Consider the following 17,817-nt stretch of genomic DNA (forward strand, 5'->3'; position numbering starts at 1 on the left):
GCCTCGAAGTTATTTATAACTGTTGGTACTTAAAACTATTGGATGCTAATCTTTAGTGGATTTGTTAAATTATGCAAAACGATTCATATTTAATAACATGCTACTGAATCCAACTTACTGCAAGGACCTGGGTCCCCTTTAGAATTAAACATAACAGTCTCTTGAAGCTTCACAAACAGGCATGTGTTCAGTGTGTGTGTGTGTGTGTGTGTGTGTGTGTGTGTTTCATATGTAAAACCTCGTAGGTCATAAGTGTGTATGTAGCTTTGAGGTAAGAGAGCCAGTAAGCTCACCTTTAAGCTCCTGGTGGTTTTCTCATGCATATGTTTAGTCGGAGGCTCTACTCTGATTGACCTGCCATGGTGAGGGTAATGCTGTGTGCTTCAGCTTGAGAAGTGGTATGCAAAAAGTTGATTCATTTCACTCTTTTTTTTTATTCATCAGACACAAACTCTACTATTTATATTAATACCTTATTCTAACAAAGTCAACCTTACTTTGAAATGATTCATCCTATGGCCTAATCGAAATAATGCAAGTAACGAAAAACCACCGTAATCCCCTAATCACCCTTTTCTTGTACAGTTTACGAAGAATGCCGTCTGCGTTTCTTTCTTAAACATTCTTAGCCTCTCTTTTCCTCCCTTTCCTCTCTGCCCTCAGGGTCTGATCTGGAACTGTTCCGTAAAGCAACTCTGTGTTATGTTAAACATATATTATATATATATATATATATATATATATATATATAGAGAAGAGAGATTTAGTGGGGGGAGAAAGCCAGCTGGCTGCTCTGGAGGAATGAACGGAAGAGTAAGTTGTCTTAATGATGGTGGTGTGTCTCGGGGCTGTACAAATCTCTGTGGAGGGACTTCTAGTTGTTTGCGTATCTGTTTTTGAACCTCCGTGCATGTGTTAAACAGTGGGTAGTATGTTCTGTTTAAGGATCATTTTAACAGTGATTCAGCGTGTCTCAAGGTTAGCAAACTGGTCCTGGGTTGGACTGTAGTGGACCCCCCAAACTAAAAAGAGAAAATCCAGAAAACGATTAGTATTTATAAAACAATTGTATCCTATCTATCTATTGTGTTTGTAAAGGTCACGTGTGGCATTCATTCTTATGTTAGTAGGGCCTGAATTTACTAGATGGTTGTTAACGTAGAATGTTTGTGTTTTAAAGCTCTCATGGATTTGTGCGTGTGACTCTCATTTAAACCAGTTAATGATGTGGCTTTTCATTTCCGTGTCCGACTGCCTCCCTATAATCCTGATGTGTAGCCGTCTATGTGTGTTCCTTTCTCCCCATTGGCTGCTCGCTGATCGGTCTGTCCTGAGCGTCCATTGTGAGAGGCAATCGGATTAGCCCCAGTCACGGTTGGCTCCGGCTATTTACTGCTGTCCTAATGGGTATGAATGGACGCGCTTGTCGCGTGGGACGGACGCTTTGTCTGAGGACATAGCAGGGGAATAAAGTAAGGGATGATGTGTGATAGTGACCTAACCAACTAAGGTCAAGCAAAGTGTGTGTTGGATAGCTGCTGTTTCATGCCTGCATCTTGTGCCTAACCATGTTGACATCGACTCGAGAAAGAGAAGTGGTTGTATTTCGAATATGTGGGACATTATTATTATAGAGTGTGTGGGAGTGTTTGGATCTGCATTGATCTGATTTGCCTCTTAAAGACAGTAATGTCAGCTGGGATCGCCGCCCTCACTGGGTTAACACGGTTTATAGACTTAAAATTAGATTGGATCCAAGTTTTTGGGCTTCAGAATAACTTTACTCTGCAGTGACAGTCTTAGATATATTAAATGATAACGTTTCTCTTTGCAAAATGTGCTATATTTTGTACTTGGGTTCTAAAATACAACACGTAATTATCACTGTTGAACACTGACACTGTTGAAGTATTTCAGGAGTTTCACTGAGACTGTGAACCCTTTCTCGTGACTGTTATTTAACCACAGCACTTGAAATGTTCCACCTCCATTCTACTCCGATCTGACAATATTTTGTGGAGCCAAGTTGTAAACTCTACACGTGGGAGGAGGTGCTGAGATTTCACATATTTTCAGCTAAATATGGGCAACCTTACGGCCTCTCTCTTTGTTTCTCCCTGCATCCCTCCTCTGGACCGGCCAATCCCTCTTGGCCATGAACGCAGTGAATGTCAGACTCTGACTAAAAAAAAACACTCTTTTACTTTCTGCTGATCCCAATCTGGAGATAACTATCAAGTGTGTGCATGTGTGTGTGTGCGTTTACTTGAGATGTTGGCAAGAGCAGGAAAGGTCAAGGTGATTGCAGGCATTTTTGTGCATGTGCTTGTGCACGTATACATGTGTGCAGGTTGGCATTAGTGGAGCCTGACCCAGTTTGTGGTAAATTGGTTTCGCTCAGTGGAGCCTTAAAAGATCCGTAATAGGTCTCAGTGGAAAGGTAGCCCAAAGGAAAACAGAGAAAAATGAAGGGAGGGGAGTAAGAGGGAAAGTAAAAAGGTGAGGAGAAATCTTTGGTCATTAGAGAATAAACCGAGTTTAAGGAGGAACAAGAGAGAAGCAAATAGGAGAGAAGCAGCGGAGGCCACTGAGAGACGTTGCAGCAGTCATGATATTACAGCAGTAATTGTTTGTGTATGTGAACCACAAGTAGGCCTTCAGAAATACAACTCTGAGTGTGTTTGGGTACGATTTGATGTTGCAACTGTGAAAACCCCAATTCCTATGGTTAAAAGTTCATAGGGTCAGGAGTGTGTGTTGTTAGAGTACATGCATCTGTAAGCAAAATGATGTGTGAATGACTCTCCCCCCCCCCCCCCCCCCTCTAGTATTTTCTGGCCCATTAGTTTTCAGGGTCTGTACAGCTTGAGTATATAGTTGGTCAGTAATTCACTCCTTAAGTATATTTACTGCAATAAGTGGCTTTCTTTTGACATGTGGTGAACTGGTAATGGCCTCTAATTGCAGGAGAAAACCCATTTTCCAAGCACTAATCTGAAAAGACGCACACATTTTTTTTTGTGAGTGTACTCGCACACATATAGATTCATAAATATAAACACACATGTGCAGACCAACAAACACTGGAATAAACAAGCATGCACACACCAGCAGAAATTTACACAGGAGCACACGTGCACTAGCAAAGCATCCACACACACACACACACACACACACACACACACACACACACACACACACACAAACGTCAGATAAACTCGACATAATCCCATAATGGAGCAGTTAAGAAACCAAACGACAAATTTATGAAATGATCCTGACCATTGGCAGCACATTGGTCCAATTAGAGTGTTTACTTTTGTTTATTTTTTCACAAATTTCTAAATATATTCAATACGGTTCATCAGGTCATGAACTTGTAGGTATTTATTAACAGTTGAACACAAAACGTCCTTCAGGATTTCATCCGACGGGGCTGGATTTTAAATATAGGTTTGCATCTGAAACTCATCAAGACTTAATAGTTTATCTCACCAGGTTATGATGATGATAGTGTTTGTATTACACTTATATGTTTGTCTGATGTACTGCATAACAGGAAAATCTGTTGTTTTTTAAACAGGATTTTGCATTCATGTATTAACATTGGAAAGATATTCATATTACTGTACAGAGAGCTGGTTGCTCATTGGTTGATCTAATGCTGCAGACGTTCCTCTTTATTAGTGAAAGTAATTCATCAATTCAGGACACATTTAGAAAAACAATCTCATAGAAATCTATATAAAAGGTGCATGACAGATTATGGCAACTGGTTCAACCATGTAATGACTTATGAAATGTAGATGTTTTTAGGAGTATTCAACAGAGAACCAGTGTAATACATTTTAAACAACATGACAAGCAATTAATAATGTAGGAATCAGCAGACAATTGTACATCAGCATTTGAATTAATGTGCCAAAGCATTTACATTTTGTTCCAAAGAATGCAAAATTGCTTTTATGATGTGTGAAGTAGTTTTGATCTCAGAAATGTACCAAAGCGACTGAGAAAAACTATAAAACTGTGATATGTATTTCAACCATATTGCTAGTCCTAGTTAGCAACTCAAAGTAAACCTTAAAATATATATTTTTGACATTCTTTGACATCGTGCAACTAATCCTTTAGGGTTTTAAAGGTTTGTAAAGTAATGCTTGATTGTAGCTGTTTTGTCTCTCCTATAAGACATCATCAGGAGGGAAAGTATTGCTGTATTGAGCAGCGGCTGAGGCTCACAGGTCAGTCAAGTTATCCCACGTCTGTAGTTTGCACGATGCATTCAAGTACAAGCAGTGAATGCAACACACTCCCAGTCTGTACGAAACCGACATGATTGAGGGGTTTGTGGGCAGTCTTCAAGGAGGAATGTGGTTGCATGAGTGTGTGCTTTGCGTGGTTAGGTACTTATATGTATGTGCACATATATGTGTATGCACATATATATATATATATATATATATATATATATATATATGTGTGTGTGTGTGTGTGTGTGTCCGTGTGTATAGAGGCACATATGGAAGTGCTTGTCTCATACATTCTTGTTGTTCCAGCCAGGCGGCTACAACAGACGGGAACAGACCAGAGAGTGTGTGTGTGTGTGCGTGTGTGTGTGTGTGTGTGTCTGTGTGTTTTTTCAAGGAAAAATTCAAGGCAAATTGGGAAAAACCACAGTGAATGGACCCAGTGGTCTCGAATATAATGTACTAAATTTGTTTTACTTTGAATCTGTTCTTCTGAAAGTACATTTTAGAGTTGTCTTTTTATGTTTGGTGAGTTCTGGAGTTATTGCCTTGAGGTAGCAGCTTGTAGGGAAACTGTTTAAACCAACTGTGAACTTGCTGTCCGTGCATGTTCACACACAAAGTCATTCTTCAGATCTGACTTGGGTTTTTCCTATCATGATCTCCTCTCGTCTTTCCTGCAATCACACATAATCGGCCAACGCTTCTCACTTTCTCTCCTCGTGAAACAACTCTGAGTTCGTCTTTCGTCGGCATCGCCCTCAAAAGGGCGCAGCCTTCACTCTTGTTTCACTCCCGAAATTGATGCAGGGTCCCAAGCGGGTTCTGTCAAAACGGCCACGGTGGTAAAAACCCAGAAAAACTCTTGATATTAGAGAGAAATAATGTCTTTCACAGTGCGTAAGGTATGCCAAGTGAGTCACAGATGATTGCAATTTTCCCCCATGACCACCGTATAATAAGGTACATGAACCCCTTCTTCATCTCCCTCCCTCTGGCTTTCTCTCTCTCTTTGGCAAAATGGCCATCATCCAGAATAATATTTGCCATCTGATGAGGGCTTTGGATGAGAAGGAATACGGTTTCATGTGTCCCATTTTTCTGTTTTCAAGCTGTTTCTTTTTTTTTTTTTGCATTTCATTGAACTTGACTTTTTGACATGCGTGCCCCACCCTTCCCCCTCCTTGTTGCATGTTCTTTTAACGTGTGTAAAACAACGTTTGCCTGGGTGGTCTCACTTGTACTCCGAGATCCCTTCCACTCTCCAGGGATTTTCATTTGAGAGGGTAGCGGTTCACTGCCACAGCTAGCCTGAAGCTCATAGCCCTGCTTCACTTTGGTTGTTTCAGTTTGATGTTCGTTAACCCTTTGTTTGGCACGTTTGTGCCTTTTGACTGTGTTATACTCTCAGTTTAAAAAAAAATGGCACCTTTTAACAAAGCAAACCTTTTAACTCAGGCGGTCAATTAAGAATATAATTCAAGTCAAGTCAAAATAAATTTAGGTTCAAACTACATACGTTTGTTTTCAATTGTTCTTCAGTCAGCCCCGATAATCAAATTTAACAGGCATTCACTTTTTTTCTTTTTGAATTAAACTTTAAATTTCCAGATTATTATCACAGTTTATAGCTTGACAGTTGATTGAATGTGATAACCATGCTGGTTTTCTGTTTGGCTGCAGTGTGACATGCTGTTCTGCAGCTCTACAGCAGGGAGCACTCTTGGCACATATACTTGAGGCCTCCCTCTAAGTCTCACCAACCAGTGTCAGAGATTTTTATTAGAAATGAGTATGAACTTGAATTAAATTATGGTAATATGAATTCACTGTTTTACAATTAATCTCACACATGTGTTGGCTTTTAAAGTCTTAATTTAATTAAGAAAATTCCATTAAATTGCTTTCTTTGACTCAGAATATCGGTGTGTATATTTATTTGACAGCGTTGCTGACTCGCTGTGAATACTTTTGTCTATTTTAGTACAATCCAGAGGGATTCAACCTCAAGCGTCAACCTAACCTTCAGCAGGCCTATAAAAGCTGTTGGTCCCGTCTGTCCGTCCGTCCCTCATTAAAACAAAATGAAACACCATCTCCATCCAAGTGGTAAACACAGACCTCCAATCACCATCCGAGCCATACACACACACACACACACACACACACACACACACACACACACACAGAGCGTTATTTCTGAGTGACACAAATCCCAGCTCAGATGACGCGTTGAAAGTGAGTCGATGCCACAGCGGTGATTTTATGTAGGCTTTTTTCTTCTTTCTGTTGGTCTCTCTCGCTCTCTGACTGGGTTCTTGACAGTTTGGAAAGTTTGAAGTCATGGGTTTTAATCAGGGTCTTGCGGCCGGGCTCAGAGCATGGCGTGGCGTGGCATGATGGCTCGTCTTAAAGATGTGGGTCTGGGTCGAGGCCAAGCCTGGGTGGCACTGCTAAAAAGAGAGAGGGGGTGAAACAGAGAAAGGAGGGGGGGGGGGGGCTGAAAGAGAGAAGGAAATGGGGAGAGAATCTACTCTGACGGCGCCCACAGCACACAGCAGGGTTGGCCTCAGACTCCCAAAGACCTAAATGGGCTGCATTAACTGAATGCTGATTATGTGAGGGCATGCATGTGTGCATACGGTGTAGACTCGTGTGTACATAGACATGAACACACGCACACACAATACACAATGTTTGATCACTTGAGGAAGTGCGGTGAAGAGATAAATTAATCTAAATCATCCTGCGGGTTTTAGCCTCACCAGTTTTACATCAGGTCTTGCTGCTAATGTGTGTGTGTGTGTGTGTGTGTGTGTGTGTGTGTGTGTGTGTGTGTATGCGGCGAATACTTTTACCCCTACTGTGGTAATCATGACTTGATGAACCATCATGAATTTTAAGCATTATTTTCTATTAAAAACAAATGGAAAGGCAAAAAAAACCTGAATACAATTAACAAATTGAAGTGAAAGGGTTTAGTGGGTATTTTATGCACAATCCTTAAACACTCTCGGGGGGGGAAAGGTATTTAACAAACTGACTTTGTAAAAGTGGTGTTGTGTCTTGGGAATACAATTTACTAGCAAGAAGTTGCAACTGTGGGATCAGTTGATGCCATTTTGTTACTCTCTTCTCTCCAATCTGTCCTGTGTGTCCTGACCATCTGCACATCAGCGAGATTCTTGGCCTCTCACCTCTCGGCAAATGATCTTTTCGACTTTACTGCAAGACTGACTCCAACCCATCAATTTGCTGTCCAACCGGACTAACGGAGGTCCCTAAAATGTTGGCAGTGTTTCACTGGGTTCACAAGTTCAGTATTAACAAAACCTATTGATCTGTCTCAGGTTGTCCAGACAAGTTCACTAAGACACTTGTGAGTGGGTACTTACAAAGAGCACGGCTGGTCTAAAGCATGAGAGATAAGGTAGAGCAGTGCTTATTTTAATCGCTGAGTCTGTACTCAAAATGGGACATGAACTTGTTCCATATAGCTGAAAAATCAAAAGACTACGGGGAGGCATGCAGGCACTCCAAAATCTTAGGACAAGTAACAACGAGGAAGGAGATATTAAAAAGCCTTTTATTGTCGTGGCTAAATCATTAAAAAGCCAACAATGTTAAAGGAAATCACATGACAATATGATAATAAAATTCTGAAAACACGAAATACCATGAGATGAGATTACACAGAAAAAGGTTTTTTTCCTTACATCATTATTGGACGATAGGTACCCATACAGGTTTTAACATTGGCTGTAAGAAAAACAGAGAAGTCTATATCTCCATGGAGAACAGGATGCTAAAACACATCCGGTCGATGGATCCATAGTTTCAGGATCCAGGATTCTGTATTCTGTTTTCCCCATGACCAAAGTTCAAGTTGCCCTCTATGCACAATAAGGAATCGTTAGTATTGTGACGCTCACTAAAGTATCCAGCCACGGGGTAATCACGACTCCTCATCCTAATGGCATATTTATACTCGGCGAAGCAATCCCTCAGGTGTCTTTTATAGAAAATGTCCTCCACGCATGGACAAGACAGGCGGTATGACAAAAGTAGTGTTTCAGTCAATGAAATCACTTCATTTATAAGTTCTGTCTGCGTTAACACCAGCAAGACAGCAAAAATACACAACTCACTAAATGGTGTGAGAACCTATACGGTTTGATAAGAGCCAAAGAAATGTTTTCCCAGTGTTACAGTTTATGCGTTTAGTGTAGAGAGAGTGTGTGTGTGCTCTAGATTTGCACAGAATTATCCGATAGATAGGTATCTCTTTAAATATGTTTGTGTTAAAAAATAATGTCCCGTGTGGCAAGACAAATTTCCCCATAGGCTTGTCATATCACATTTAATTTATCTTAGATTTGCATCATTGTATTTGTGACCTATATCATTACATCAGTCGTATAAGATCATCGTGGTTGAATAAATCTTTTAGATAACAAGGATTACGTTACTGGAGGTGGGACGAGTTAAAGTGAGAAAATTCCCCGGAAGCCTCGGGTCATTTGTAATATATGGAGAGGTGAAGTGGATGTAGTGTGTGTGTCGTGTCTGTCTCTAACACTACGAGCTGTTTTCAGTGAAGTCGATGCATAGCCTCTGTCTGCGTGTGTGTGTGCGTGTGTGTGTGTCGTGCCAGGGCCACATTAGAGCAGCCTTTCAAGTCATGTCAGCCTCCTACTCCTCTGCATAGTGCTTGTTGTGGTCGGCCCAACAGCCAACCTCCAAGAACCCCTGCGAACTCTGTGTGTGTGTGTGTGTGTCCATATGAATGCGTATATAATGTTGTAGGGTTATTCCCAGTGCGTGGGATCCCCCAAATTTCTCTTTTGTGTCCCTCTTCCTGTTTCTGCCGCCTCTTCTCTATCATATCAGTATCTCTCTTTCTTTGTAATTAATACAATAGAGATCTATAAAAATTACGAGTTCTGTCAACTTTGATTGTGCGTGACTCAGTTTAGCAGTCACCTCCATACTGCTATGACAAGTCTGCGGCTCTGCCCCCATAATGTAGTCAATGACAAAACCGGGGCCTGGTCTCATCCTCCCTTCTACATGCGCACACACACACACACACACACGCACACACACACACACCCGCAGCTCTTTGATAACTATGCCAATCGCTCCAAGCATGCGCTAACATATTTCAACACACTAGCACTTACTGTGGATTGGGTTCAGAGTAAAAGGTTAGCGAACGCTTTGATCCTTACCAAACAGAACACATGCTAACACACTGTTGCCGTGACACACCAGGCCATTGTGCGTTATGTACTAGCCGAAGGGGAGCAGAAGACAGTGTGTACATCTTTTATACGCTGTCGGTATCTTTAAAACTTCTCGCCACATGCTCGATAGTTGCAGCCTACTGTGAAATAATACAAGATGTTTAAGCTAATGAAACGCTCAGCGGTGTATCAGCCTTCATTAAGACTATGTTGTCTTTATTCCACAAACGGATCAGCCCATTCCTCGTACTTTCACTTTTCTGTTGGTTCATAAAAGCAGAGAAAAGAGCGTCATGCACAGAAAACATGATAACAAAGTGTTAAATAGGCTCAATACAGTAGCTAGTTGCATTGTAATTACCAGTTAACTCCTTCCTGTCAGTCTGAGAGGGTTAAGAGTGATCTAGCTTTGGAAGAACTCTGTGCAGGAAAACCAGCATCATTTCAGAATATCATAAGCATTTTCTTTATAAATATATTGATACAGTACCAGCACATGTTGCTGCTGTATATTTGCATGCAATGCAGAAAGGGTGTACGAACAGAGTAGTCAAACTACATTACTGCAGTTTTTACGGTAGTATTGTATTTCACTGTTCGCCTAACTGACAGCATATCGGCCCGTTTCTAGCATAGTACTTATGAAGAGAGAGTATATGAAAGGCTATGTTGTTACTTCCATCTTTTCTTGTAGTAAATAATATTTCTCTGCTTCCAAACAATTTCACATATTCTCCCACATGCCTCTGTATGTGTGCTCACACACACATGTGTGAGCATATGCATTTACAAACACTTTTACCCATTTGTGTGTGTGTGTGTGTAGTTGTGTTTGTATCTCCACACTGTGAATCTGTGTGTCTGCATACCTGCTGGGTTGTGCTGAATTGACTGGGCACGGTCAGCATGAGTAAGCAGCCAGGGGAAGATTGAGGCAGCCAGATGCGGCGGTCCCGGGCTACCGAGGATATCATTACCCCGGGTGTGTAGCCGGCCAAAACGGGAGCCCCCAAGCGGAGTTTCATCAAGGTGGACCCCCGTCTGCGGCGAGGGGGAGGATACCAGTTAACCTGTTGTCCTGCAGTGAGGAGCGGTATTAAGCGGCAGGTGGAAAGAGAAGGCAACCCGTACCTGGAAAGAGGTGGAAACAAGAAGTGTGCAGATACTTACAGGGTAGCAGGCAGACACACTCAAACTGTGGAAGATTGGCTCTTTTTGATTTATCCTCACTGCTTCTTTTGCAACTCAACAGGAAACCCTGTTGTGCCTCTGTGTGTGTGTGTTTACATAAAGTTTTATATCATTATTTTCAACCCACGAGTCCTACTTTCCAGTATCATTTACCGCAATCTAAGGTTTTGCTTTACTTGCATACATAGAAATGTATCTCTGAAAATTTCCATTTGAAGGAAATAGTCTGGATATCTTTGGTGCGGGACTCTTGACAGAACAACTTGATGCATGGCTGCTGGCAACGACATCAGCAGTATCTTCATACAGGAATTGGACCGTCTCCCCTCGGTGAGGTAACCCATAGGCCATGAATCACGCTGCCTTGCTCCAGCGTCCTGTGGTCCCGGGGGTTGACAGTTTGACCGCTCCTCAATGTGGTCTCTCTCCTCTACTCACGCTCCTCCCATCCCCATCACCACACATTCCAACCACCGGACGGACCGGTCACGTAAGGTCAAGAATAAAAAGAATAGAAGTTTGTTATGTATCTTCCCAACGCAGGATCCACATTTCTGTTTCACATCCTGAAGCCTTTGCTGAGTAATGACAGCAGTTCGTGGAGGGGGGAAGTGATGAGAATGATAGAGGACAACAACAAAAAAAGCATTCGAGAGAAATAAAGCTTCACAAACTGAAGCATGGCGGCAGAGACAAAAGGATCCCGATAGTAGGGTTTTCCTGTGCGTCTCTGTTTGCTTGTCTGTTTTGGCAGCTCAGCCATGGAGCTAGTCTGGCAGTCTGCCTGTCTGGTCCTCTCTGGCCTCCCCTCCATACTGGTGGGTCACTGGTGTTTGGATGTCTACAGCTGACTGTTAACCACCGACTTGGACTGAGCCTCACCGCCGCGTGTTTGATTTAGCTCAGTCATTTATTATATACACACAGCATGAAAAGGAAAGTCATAAATCAAAAACTTTAACGTAGGAGTGAAAAAGAAAAGAAAAGAAGGGGAGAGAGAGAGAGAGAGATATGTACTGGGAACCCTTAAATAATCAATAAAATAATGCCAGAAATTATTGCGATTGTAATAATAAAATTGCTAAAGTGCTCCACCAATTATCATCGTATTTGCGCCTTTTTAAAGCTGCAGCAGTGAGTTCATCAAAAGCTTAGGCGACTTCAAGTGATGAATGGACAGTTCATCCGGTGCAAGAGCGGCTCTTGAGCAAGTGGTTTTAACAGTGCCCCGGGCCATACTCCAGCTGAGTTAAACACACCCCAACGTGTGTGTGTATGTGTGTGAGAGAGAGAGAGAGACATGACACGTCTGAGGGTGTGATGTAGTCACTTCCTCCCGCTGGACTGAGCGACTGTTGTCAGCTTGACCCTGCGCCAGTTAACCCCTCGCCACCCCTGGCACTGCAGGCGAGGGCCCCGGGTGTGTGTGTTTGAGAGAGAGAGAGAGAGAGAGAGAGAGAGAGAGTGTATATGTGTGTAGCGTGTGTGTTGGCAGACCACAGGTGTCTGGTCACGGTGTCAGAGTGTTAAGAGGTCTTCTGAGAGGCCCCCCGACTCTCAGCATCTGTTTCGGAGGGAGGGGAGCGGCAGAAAAGGGGAGGAGAGGTTGGCAAGGGTTACCAACACATAGCCCGAGGGGTGTGGGGCTTGTTGGGGGCGCAGTAGCGGACAAGCAGGTGCCTATGTTGACAGTAACCCTTCATACTTGAACCCCACCCCCTTCCAAACACACACACACAGCACACACTTACAATAAAACCTGAAAAGGCAAGCGTAATTGCAGAGCCTGATTGGAGGGAATGCAGAGGGAATCCCCTTTTACACACACACACATACACATCAGTGGATCTTTTTGGGGTCAAAGGTGGACTAAAAAGAGGAGAGCTCACACAACTCCGACATTTCCTGCTGTGTGTGTGTGTGTGTGATTTGCGTGCACAATGTCCACACATGCAGACCATGTGAACACATGCTACAACTACAACACGGATTTGGGCACGGGCTTGTTTCCTGTTGGATTTCTTTTCCCAAGACCATGTATACTTAAGCAGCAGTAACATAAACTCTTTACTCTTTGTGTTTTAGAAAAGAAAAGTGAGTGCGTGTGTCTGTAAATGAAACCCATTTGGACCAAATGTTAGTTAGTCAGGTGTACCGGTGCATGTCTGCCAATGATTATTTATTTTGCTAAGAAGGGGGGGAAGGCAGTACCCAGCGGGAGGTCGAAGAAAATTGGAACAGCTGTTGATTAACATGAGTGCTCTCTCTCTCTTTCTTTTTTTAAACTCTCTCAGTGGAGGAGGAAGAGGAGGATGAAGAGACGATGGAGGTGAAGCCAGGCCCCGAGTCTGAGCAGCAGGAGGACGATGACAACAGGGAAAACAAAGAAGGTACAAAAGGATTGATGGATGATGGGAGAGCTAAAACGATCAGCTGTTATGAGTTTAGTGATTCTTTACCGCCTCAATAATTCAGGTGTAAATTTCCTGCTGCATGAAAATACTTTATGTAGCAGTTGTACTCCCAATTACTGCAAACACAAAACTTCCCATTCTTTATCTCTTTCTTCCCTCGACTTCTCACATGTTGCTGGTCAAACTGTCACGAAACACGGTCACTTGTGTGTGACACCCTCAGCCAGTCAGTGGGTGTATCAGATGGAGGGATGTGGGTAGGTTACGGTGGGGGTTAAGGCGGGTCCAGCATATCAGCTCCATGGCATGTGGGGGTCAGCACTGATTAAAAACCTGTCATTTGACCCCCCGACCGCACTTCAAAGTGGAGAGGAATGGAGAAGTGTGTCTGTGGATGGTTCATGTGGTAAAATATGGAGAAAAGAGCTTAGGTGGGTTAAAAACACAACATTTGACGGACACTCAGATTGATAGACATATTCATATTCAGACACACACGCATAAACACAGTGACTGCACTGAATGTGACTCAAACACACACACACACACACACACATAGACAGATGTATGCACACACGCACTCATAAACACACAGTCATCCGTCTCCTCTCCATCCTGGCCTATTAGAAGGTCTGGCCTTTGATCTCTGCCACTCGATTCACTGGGTCTTTTCTGACAACTCGTAAGAAATACAAAGGGATGGGGGGGATCAAAGTCAAGAGGCAGGGTAAAGGTCGATATATGTGTGTCTGTGCATGCTTGTGAGTGTAAAATTGCATGTGTGCTTGGGGACAGTGACTTCAAAAACCGGACGCCGTGCTGTGCAGCCATTACGTTCAAAGGGAGGCGTCGTGCTCAGAGGGCTTTGTTTTTCTCTTGTTTATGAAGTTCTTGCTGTAGTGTTTTATTAGAAAAGATGCATTAGGAGCTGTTTGTAGTTTATTATGTCCTGGATGGGATTCTGGTTTTGTTAGAGATGAAGTGAATGTTAATCTGACATTGGGAACACGTGATGTACTTTTTTTTTTGTGCAGAAGTAAACAGGACAATTACTGCGTACAGTACAACAAGATACAGCGAGGTATCTGTACTTTTGTCAGTAATAAAAGTGTCATTAACTGGCTCACAGTCCAGAAAACACAGGATGGAGGTCAAACATGAAACGATTTATTAAATAATGTAATTGACAAAACTAAAATAAAGAGATGTGACCAAACAGTACATCAGTGCCAGGATGAGTAAAAAAAAATATGTTATGAAGCTAAAACAAAACACAACGCAAAGCAACCAAACCAGAAGAGAGAGTGAGACAGACTGAACTGGCCAGCTTTGTTGGCTCAGCAGCCCACGTGAACATGCCAGACAGAGCAGAGACACAGGACGGGTCGTCACAAATGCCACAATGTCAGCTGATTAGAGTAAACAGACACTTCTCAGTTTAGAGCTCCTGGACAGTAATTGAGAGAAAGGTGGAGATAACAAAAACTAACTATATTTGGCAGGTCACATCAAATTAAAATGTCTTGTATTTACTTGATTTGAAATGCCATATTCAAACGCATTATCATTTTTTTGTTAATATAGGTAAATAATAAAAATAAGAGGGTTTAGCCTAAAAAGAAAACAAAAAGAGTTTGTGTAATGTATACTTTAAATATAAATAAAGTAAAATGGAAAAGTTGATTGTGTATTTATTATTTTCCTTTCTCCAGGCTCATTTCCAGTTCTGCGGGAACTGACAGAGGAGGAGAGGCAGCAGATCCTGCACTCTTCTGACTTTCAGAGTTTCTTCGACTGCAGCATCCGGGTGATGGAGAGAGCTCTGGCCGAAGACGGCAACATCTTCTTTGACTACAGCGGCCGGGACCTGGAGGACAAAGAGGGGTGAGCAGAGAGAAGGCGAGAGAGGGGCAGGAGGAGTGAGGGAGGAGAGAGTCAGTGTTTGGATATCACAGCACATGTGAGTGTTTACTTGCATGCCTCAAACGAAGAAATGTGCAAAGACTGACTCACGCCCACTGTGTCAATCTAGCGGGCCTGGGAGCTTCTTTGTTCTTCAAAATGCATGTCTTCCTGCTGATGTCACACTCTCAGGGGGTTGAAAGCTCCCGTGAACTGACACAAGAGCTTTGTCTTTCCGTCTGAAGACTTGCCTCCAAATGGAGGTTAATGAAAGTGTTGGATGAAGTTATAAGAGTCATAAGTGCAAAGCTGTTTTAGTATACTGCTCTGCTATTATAGAAGAATGCAGCTCACTTCGGCTTTGACCACTGCAGCCACAGAGAAGCATCAAGCCTGTGGTCAAATAGCGATTATGTCTAAAACAGGCCGTGACCCAGTGCTTAACATCAGTCCCCTTCTTTTTTCCACGGACATGCTATTTATGAAATTGTAACAACATAACCTACATTTCATTACGTTGTTTTTACTACTATTAACTCTCACATAGCATTGAAGACAAAGTGGATATTAGTGTACAGAATCTGTTGTAACAATAAGAATCTGCTTATAACTGACGGTCTGGTAACTGAGTTGACATTAACGAATGGACACAAAGACAAAACTGTGATGGTACAACGTTCTGAAATGATGCAACAATGTGCACAGGATCCAACTACTGACTCACTATGACTCACTACAACCAGTCAGACTGCTCTCTCGCCAAATTCTTCTGATGTCAAATAAATATGCCGAGCTGTTCTAGAGCCAATGCATTTCATTAAGCTTCAGGCAACATGGACGGCCGACTGTGGACTCGGTGTGTTCGGGCCCTTTCGTGTACATTAGATGATATTTTATTTCAATCACTGAGCTTCATGAAGACATACTTTATGCTTCTGTTATTTGTTAGACACAAACACATCACATGTTTTGTTTGTTTTGTTACCATGCTATGCTTTGAACTACATTTGACTTTATCTCACTAAAGTTATGCATTTTCAGAAAATTTGTATTTCTGATATATGTTCATGATAAATGCATGAATTCCACTTTTGGCATTCAGTTAGGCGCAATGCAGCGCAATGCATTACGTTTAAAAAAGCTGCTGCACTTACGTACTGTGGCTAGTTCACTTTGTGAAGATCCAGATTGGAGGTACCTTAAACAGTGATCACAAATGACCCCTGCAGACAGAAGGATTTTTTTTATGAACCTTGGCAGGTTATCTCACATTATGTCTACTGTCTCTTTTTCAGAGACTCGGGTAGCGGCTCCAGTCTGTCCTTCAGTAGACTCTTCTACGATGAACACTGGTCGAAACATCGCGTGATCACCTGCCTTGACTGGTCCCCTCAGGTGAGGCCAGCAGCCTGGCGTCACTGTGAACTCAAACAATGCACCAAGAACATTTTCTTCCATTTTCGAAATTTTGATACCAATTATGCAGATGTTAAGCGTCACTATTAAAAGATGTATTTTTTTTTCTTTCTCTCTCTCTCTCTCTCTCTCTCTCTCTCTCTCTCTCTCTCTCTCTCTCTCTCTCTCTCTCTCTCTCTCTCTCTCTCTCTCTCTCTCTCTCAGTATCCTGAGTTGCTGGTTGCCTCTTATAACAATAATGAAGACGCTCCTCATGAACCGGATGGTGTTGCGCTAGTATGGAACCTCAAATTTAAGAAGGCCACACCAGAATACATCTTTCACTGTCAGGTACTGGAACTTATCAAACCTCTCACATATTTCCATAACTATGGAATACGATGGCAGTTAAGTTAAAAAAAAGAACAAAACATCTTCCATCTTCCTCTCATCTCCTTGTTTGCCTCTCAGTATTTCACACTAAAAAGCACCATTATTCTCCTCTATTTCCTCTTTTCTACCCTATAATGACGGCACCTTTGTGACTGGAAAATAAAGAGTGAAGGAAAGGGAAATGAGAAGCGGCTCCACATGCGTTCATTTGACCCTCCAGATTGGATTAAACCTGAACGCTGCCACTAGAGGCGAGTTTCAACGGAAGGAACTTGGTGGGAAAGAAACTCGTTGATGGGTGAGACGCTAATAGCAAGTGACACTGAGAAAACGGTAGGGAGGATAGAAGGATCGGGTGTGAGGGCTTCACGGCTCCCACGAGACAGGCGAGGCCTGTCATAGAGACGTCTCTGTAGTAAAATGATGCGGCCTACCGCTTCCTTATCCAACGCTGCCACATGTGTGTGTTAGCCCACCCACATTGACGCTGCGTCTAACGTCAGCGGCGCTGTGTTTTCGAATAATGACACGTCTTCCTGTAAATGTATAGATACACCTGTACTAGTATTAATGTCAAAGGCATTCCCCTCACTGCTCAGAAATAATGTCAGAAATGCACACGCATGCTCTCGCTTTTAAGTTTCATTCAAACAGGGGAAATAGATTTTCTCTCTCCTTTCTTTCAAACACATACAGAACCACATATTCCTGCAGACCACATGCTGCGCGCAAATATTTCAATATGAAGCTCGCCATACAAAGTCTAATGCCGTAATGGATTTTTAAACCACTCCGTTCTTTCACTGCACCATAATTTATGCCGCTGCCGAAATCCATGTGGTGTTACGGATATATTACAGTGATGCGTCTTGTAGCTGCGATTCAGTAGTTTTTCCATGTGGTTCTCTGACGAAATATGTACAGTGCATCTGACTTTATTAACAATGCGGTTTCTGAGCATGCTGATCTGTGAACCATGAGTGTGTAATATTAGCCGTTTGGGAACAAGGTTAGCAAAGTTAGCAG

The 17,817-nt window shown here is 42.5% G+C and overlaps 1 protein-coding gene across 7 annotated transcripts in view; it reads left to right on the top strand.

Moving 5' to 3' along the window:
- The window catches only part of dync1i1a (dynein cytoplasmic 1 intermediate chain 1a), a 48,869-nt gene that overhangs the window by 8,048 nt on the left and 23,004 nt on the right, over positions 1-17,817 (top strand). For all 7 annotated transcript variants that reach the window (XM_076105833.1, XM_076105828.1, XM_076105830.1 and 4 more), the window contains 4 exons: positions 12,982-13,077; positions 14,814-14,985; positions 16,299-16,398; positions 16,624-16,749. In XM_076105833.1, the coding sequence (XP_075961948.1) occupies positions 12,982-13,077; positions 14,814-14,985; positions 16,299-16,398; positions 16,624-16,749 (494 nt within the window). The remainder of the gene's footprint in view (positions 1-12,981; positions 13,078-14,813; positions 14,986-16,298; positions 16,399-16,623; positions 16,750-17,817) is intronic.

The sequence above is a fragment of the Anarhichas minor genome, unplaced genomic scaffold, assembly GCF_050575085.1.
Source record: "Anarhichas minor isolate MPS153535 unplaced genomic scaffold, ASM5057508v1 ptg000033l, whole genome shotgun sequence".
Taxonomy (NCBI): domain Eukaryota; kingdom Metazoa; phylum Chordata; class Actinopteri; order Perciformes; family Anarhichadidae; genus Anarhichas; species Anarhichas minor.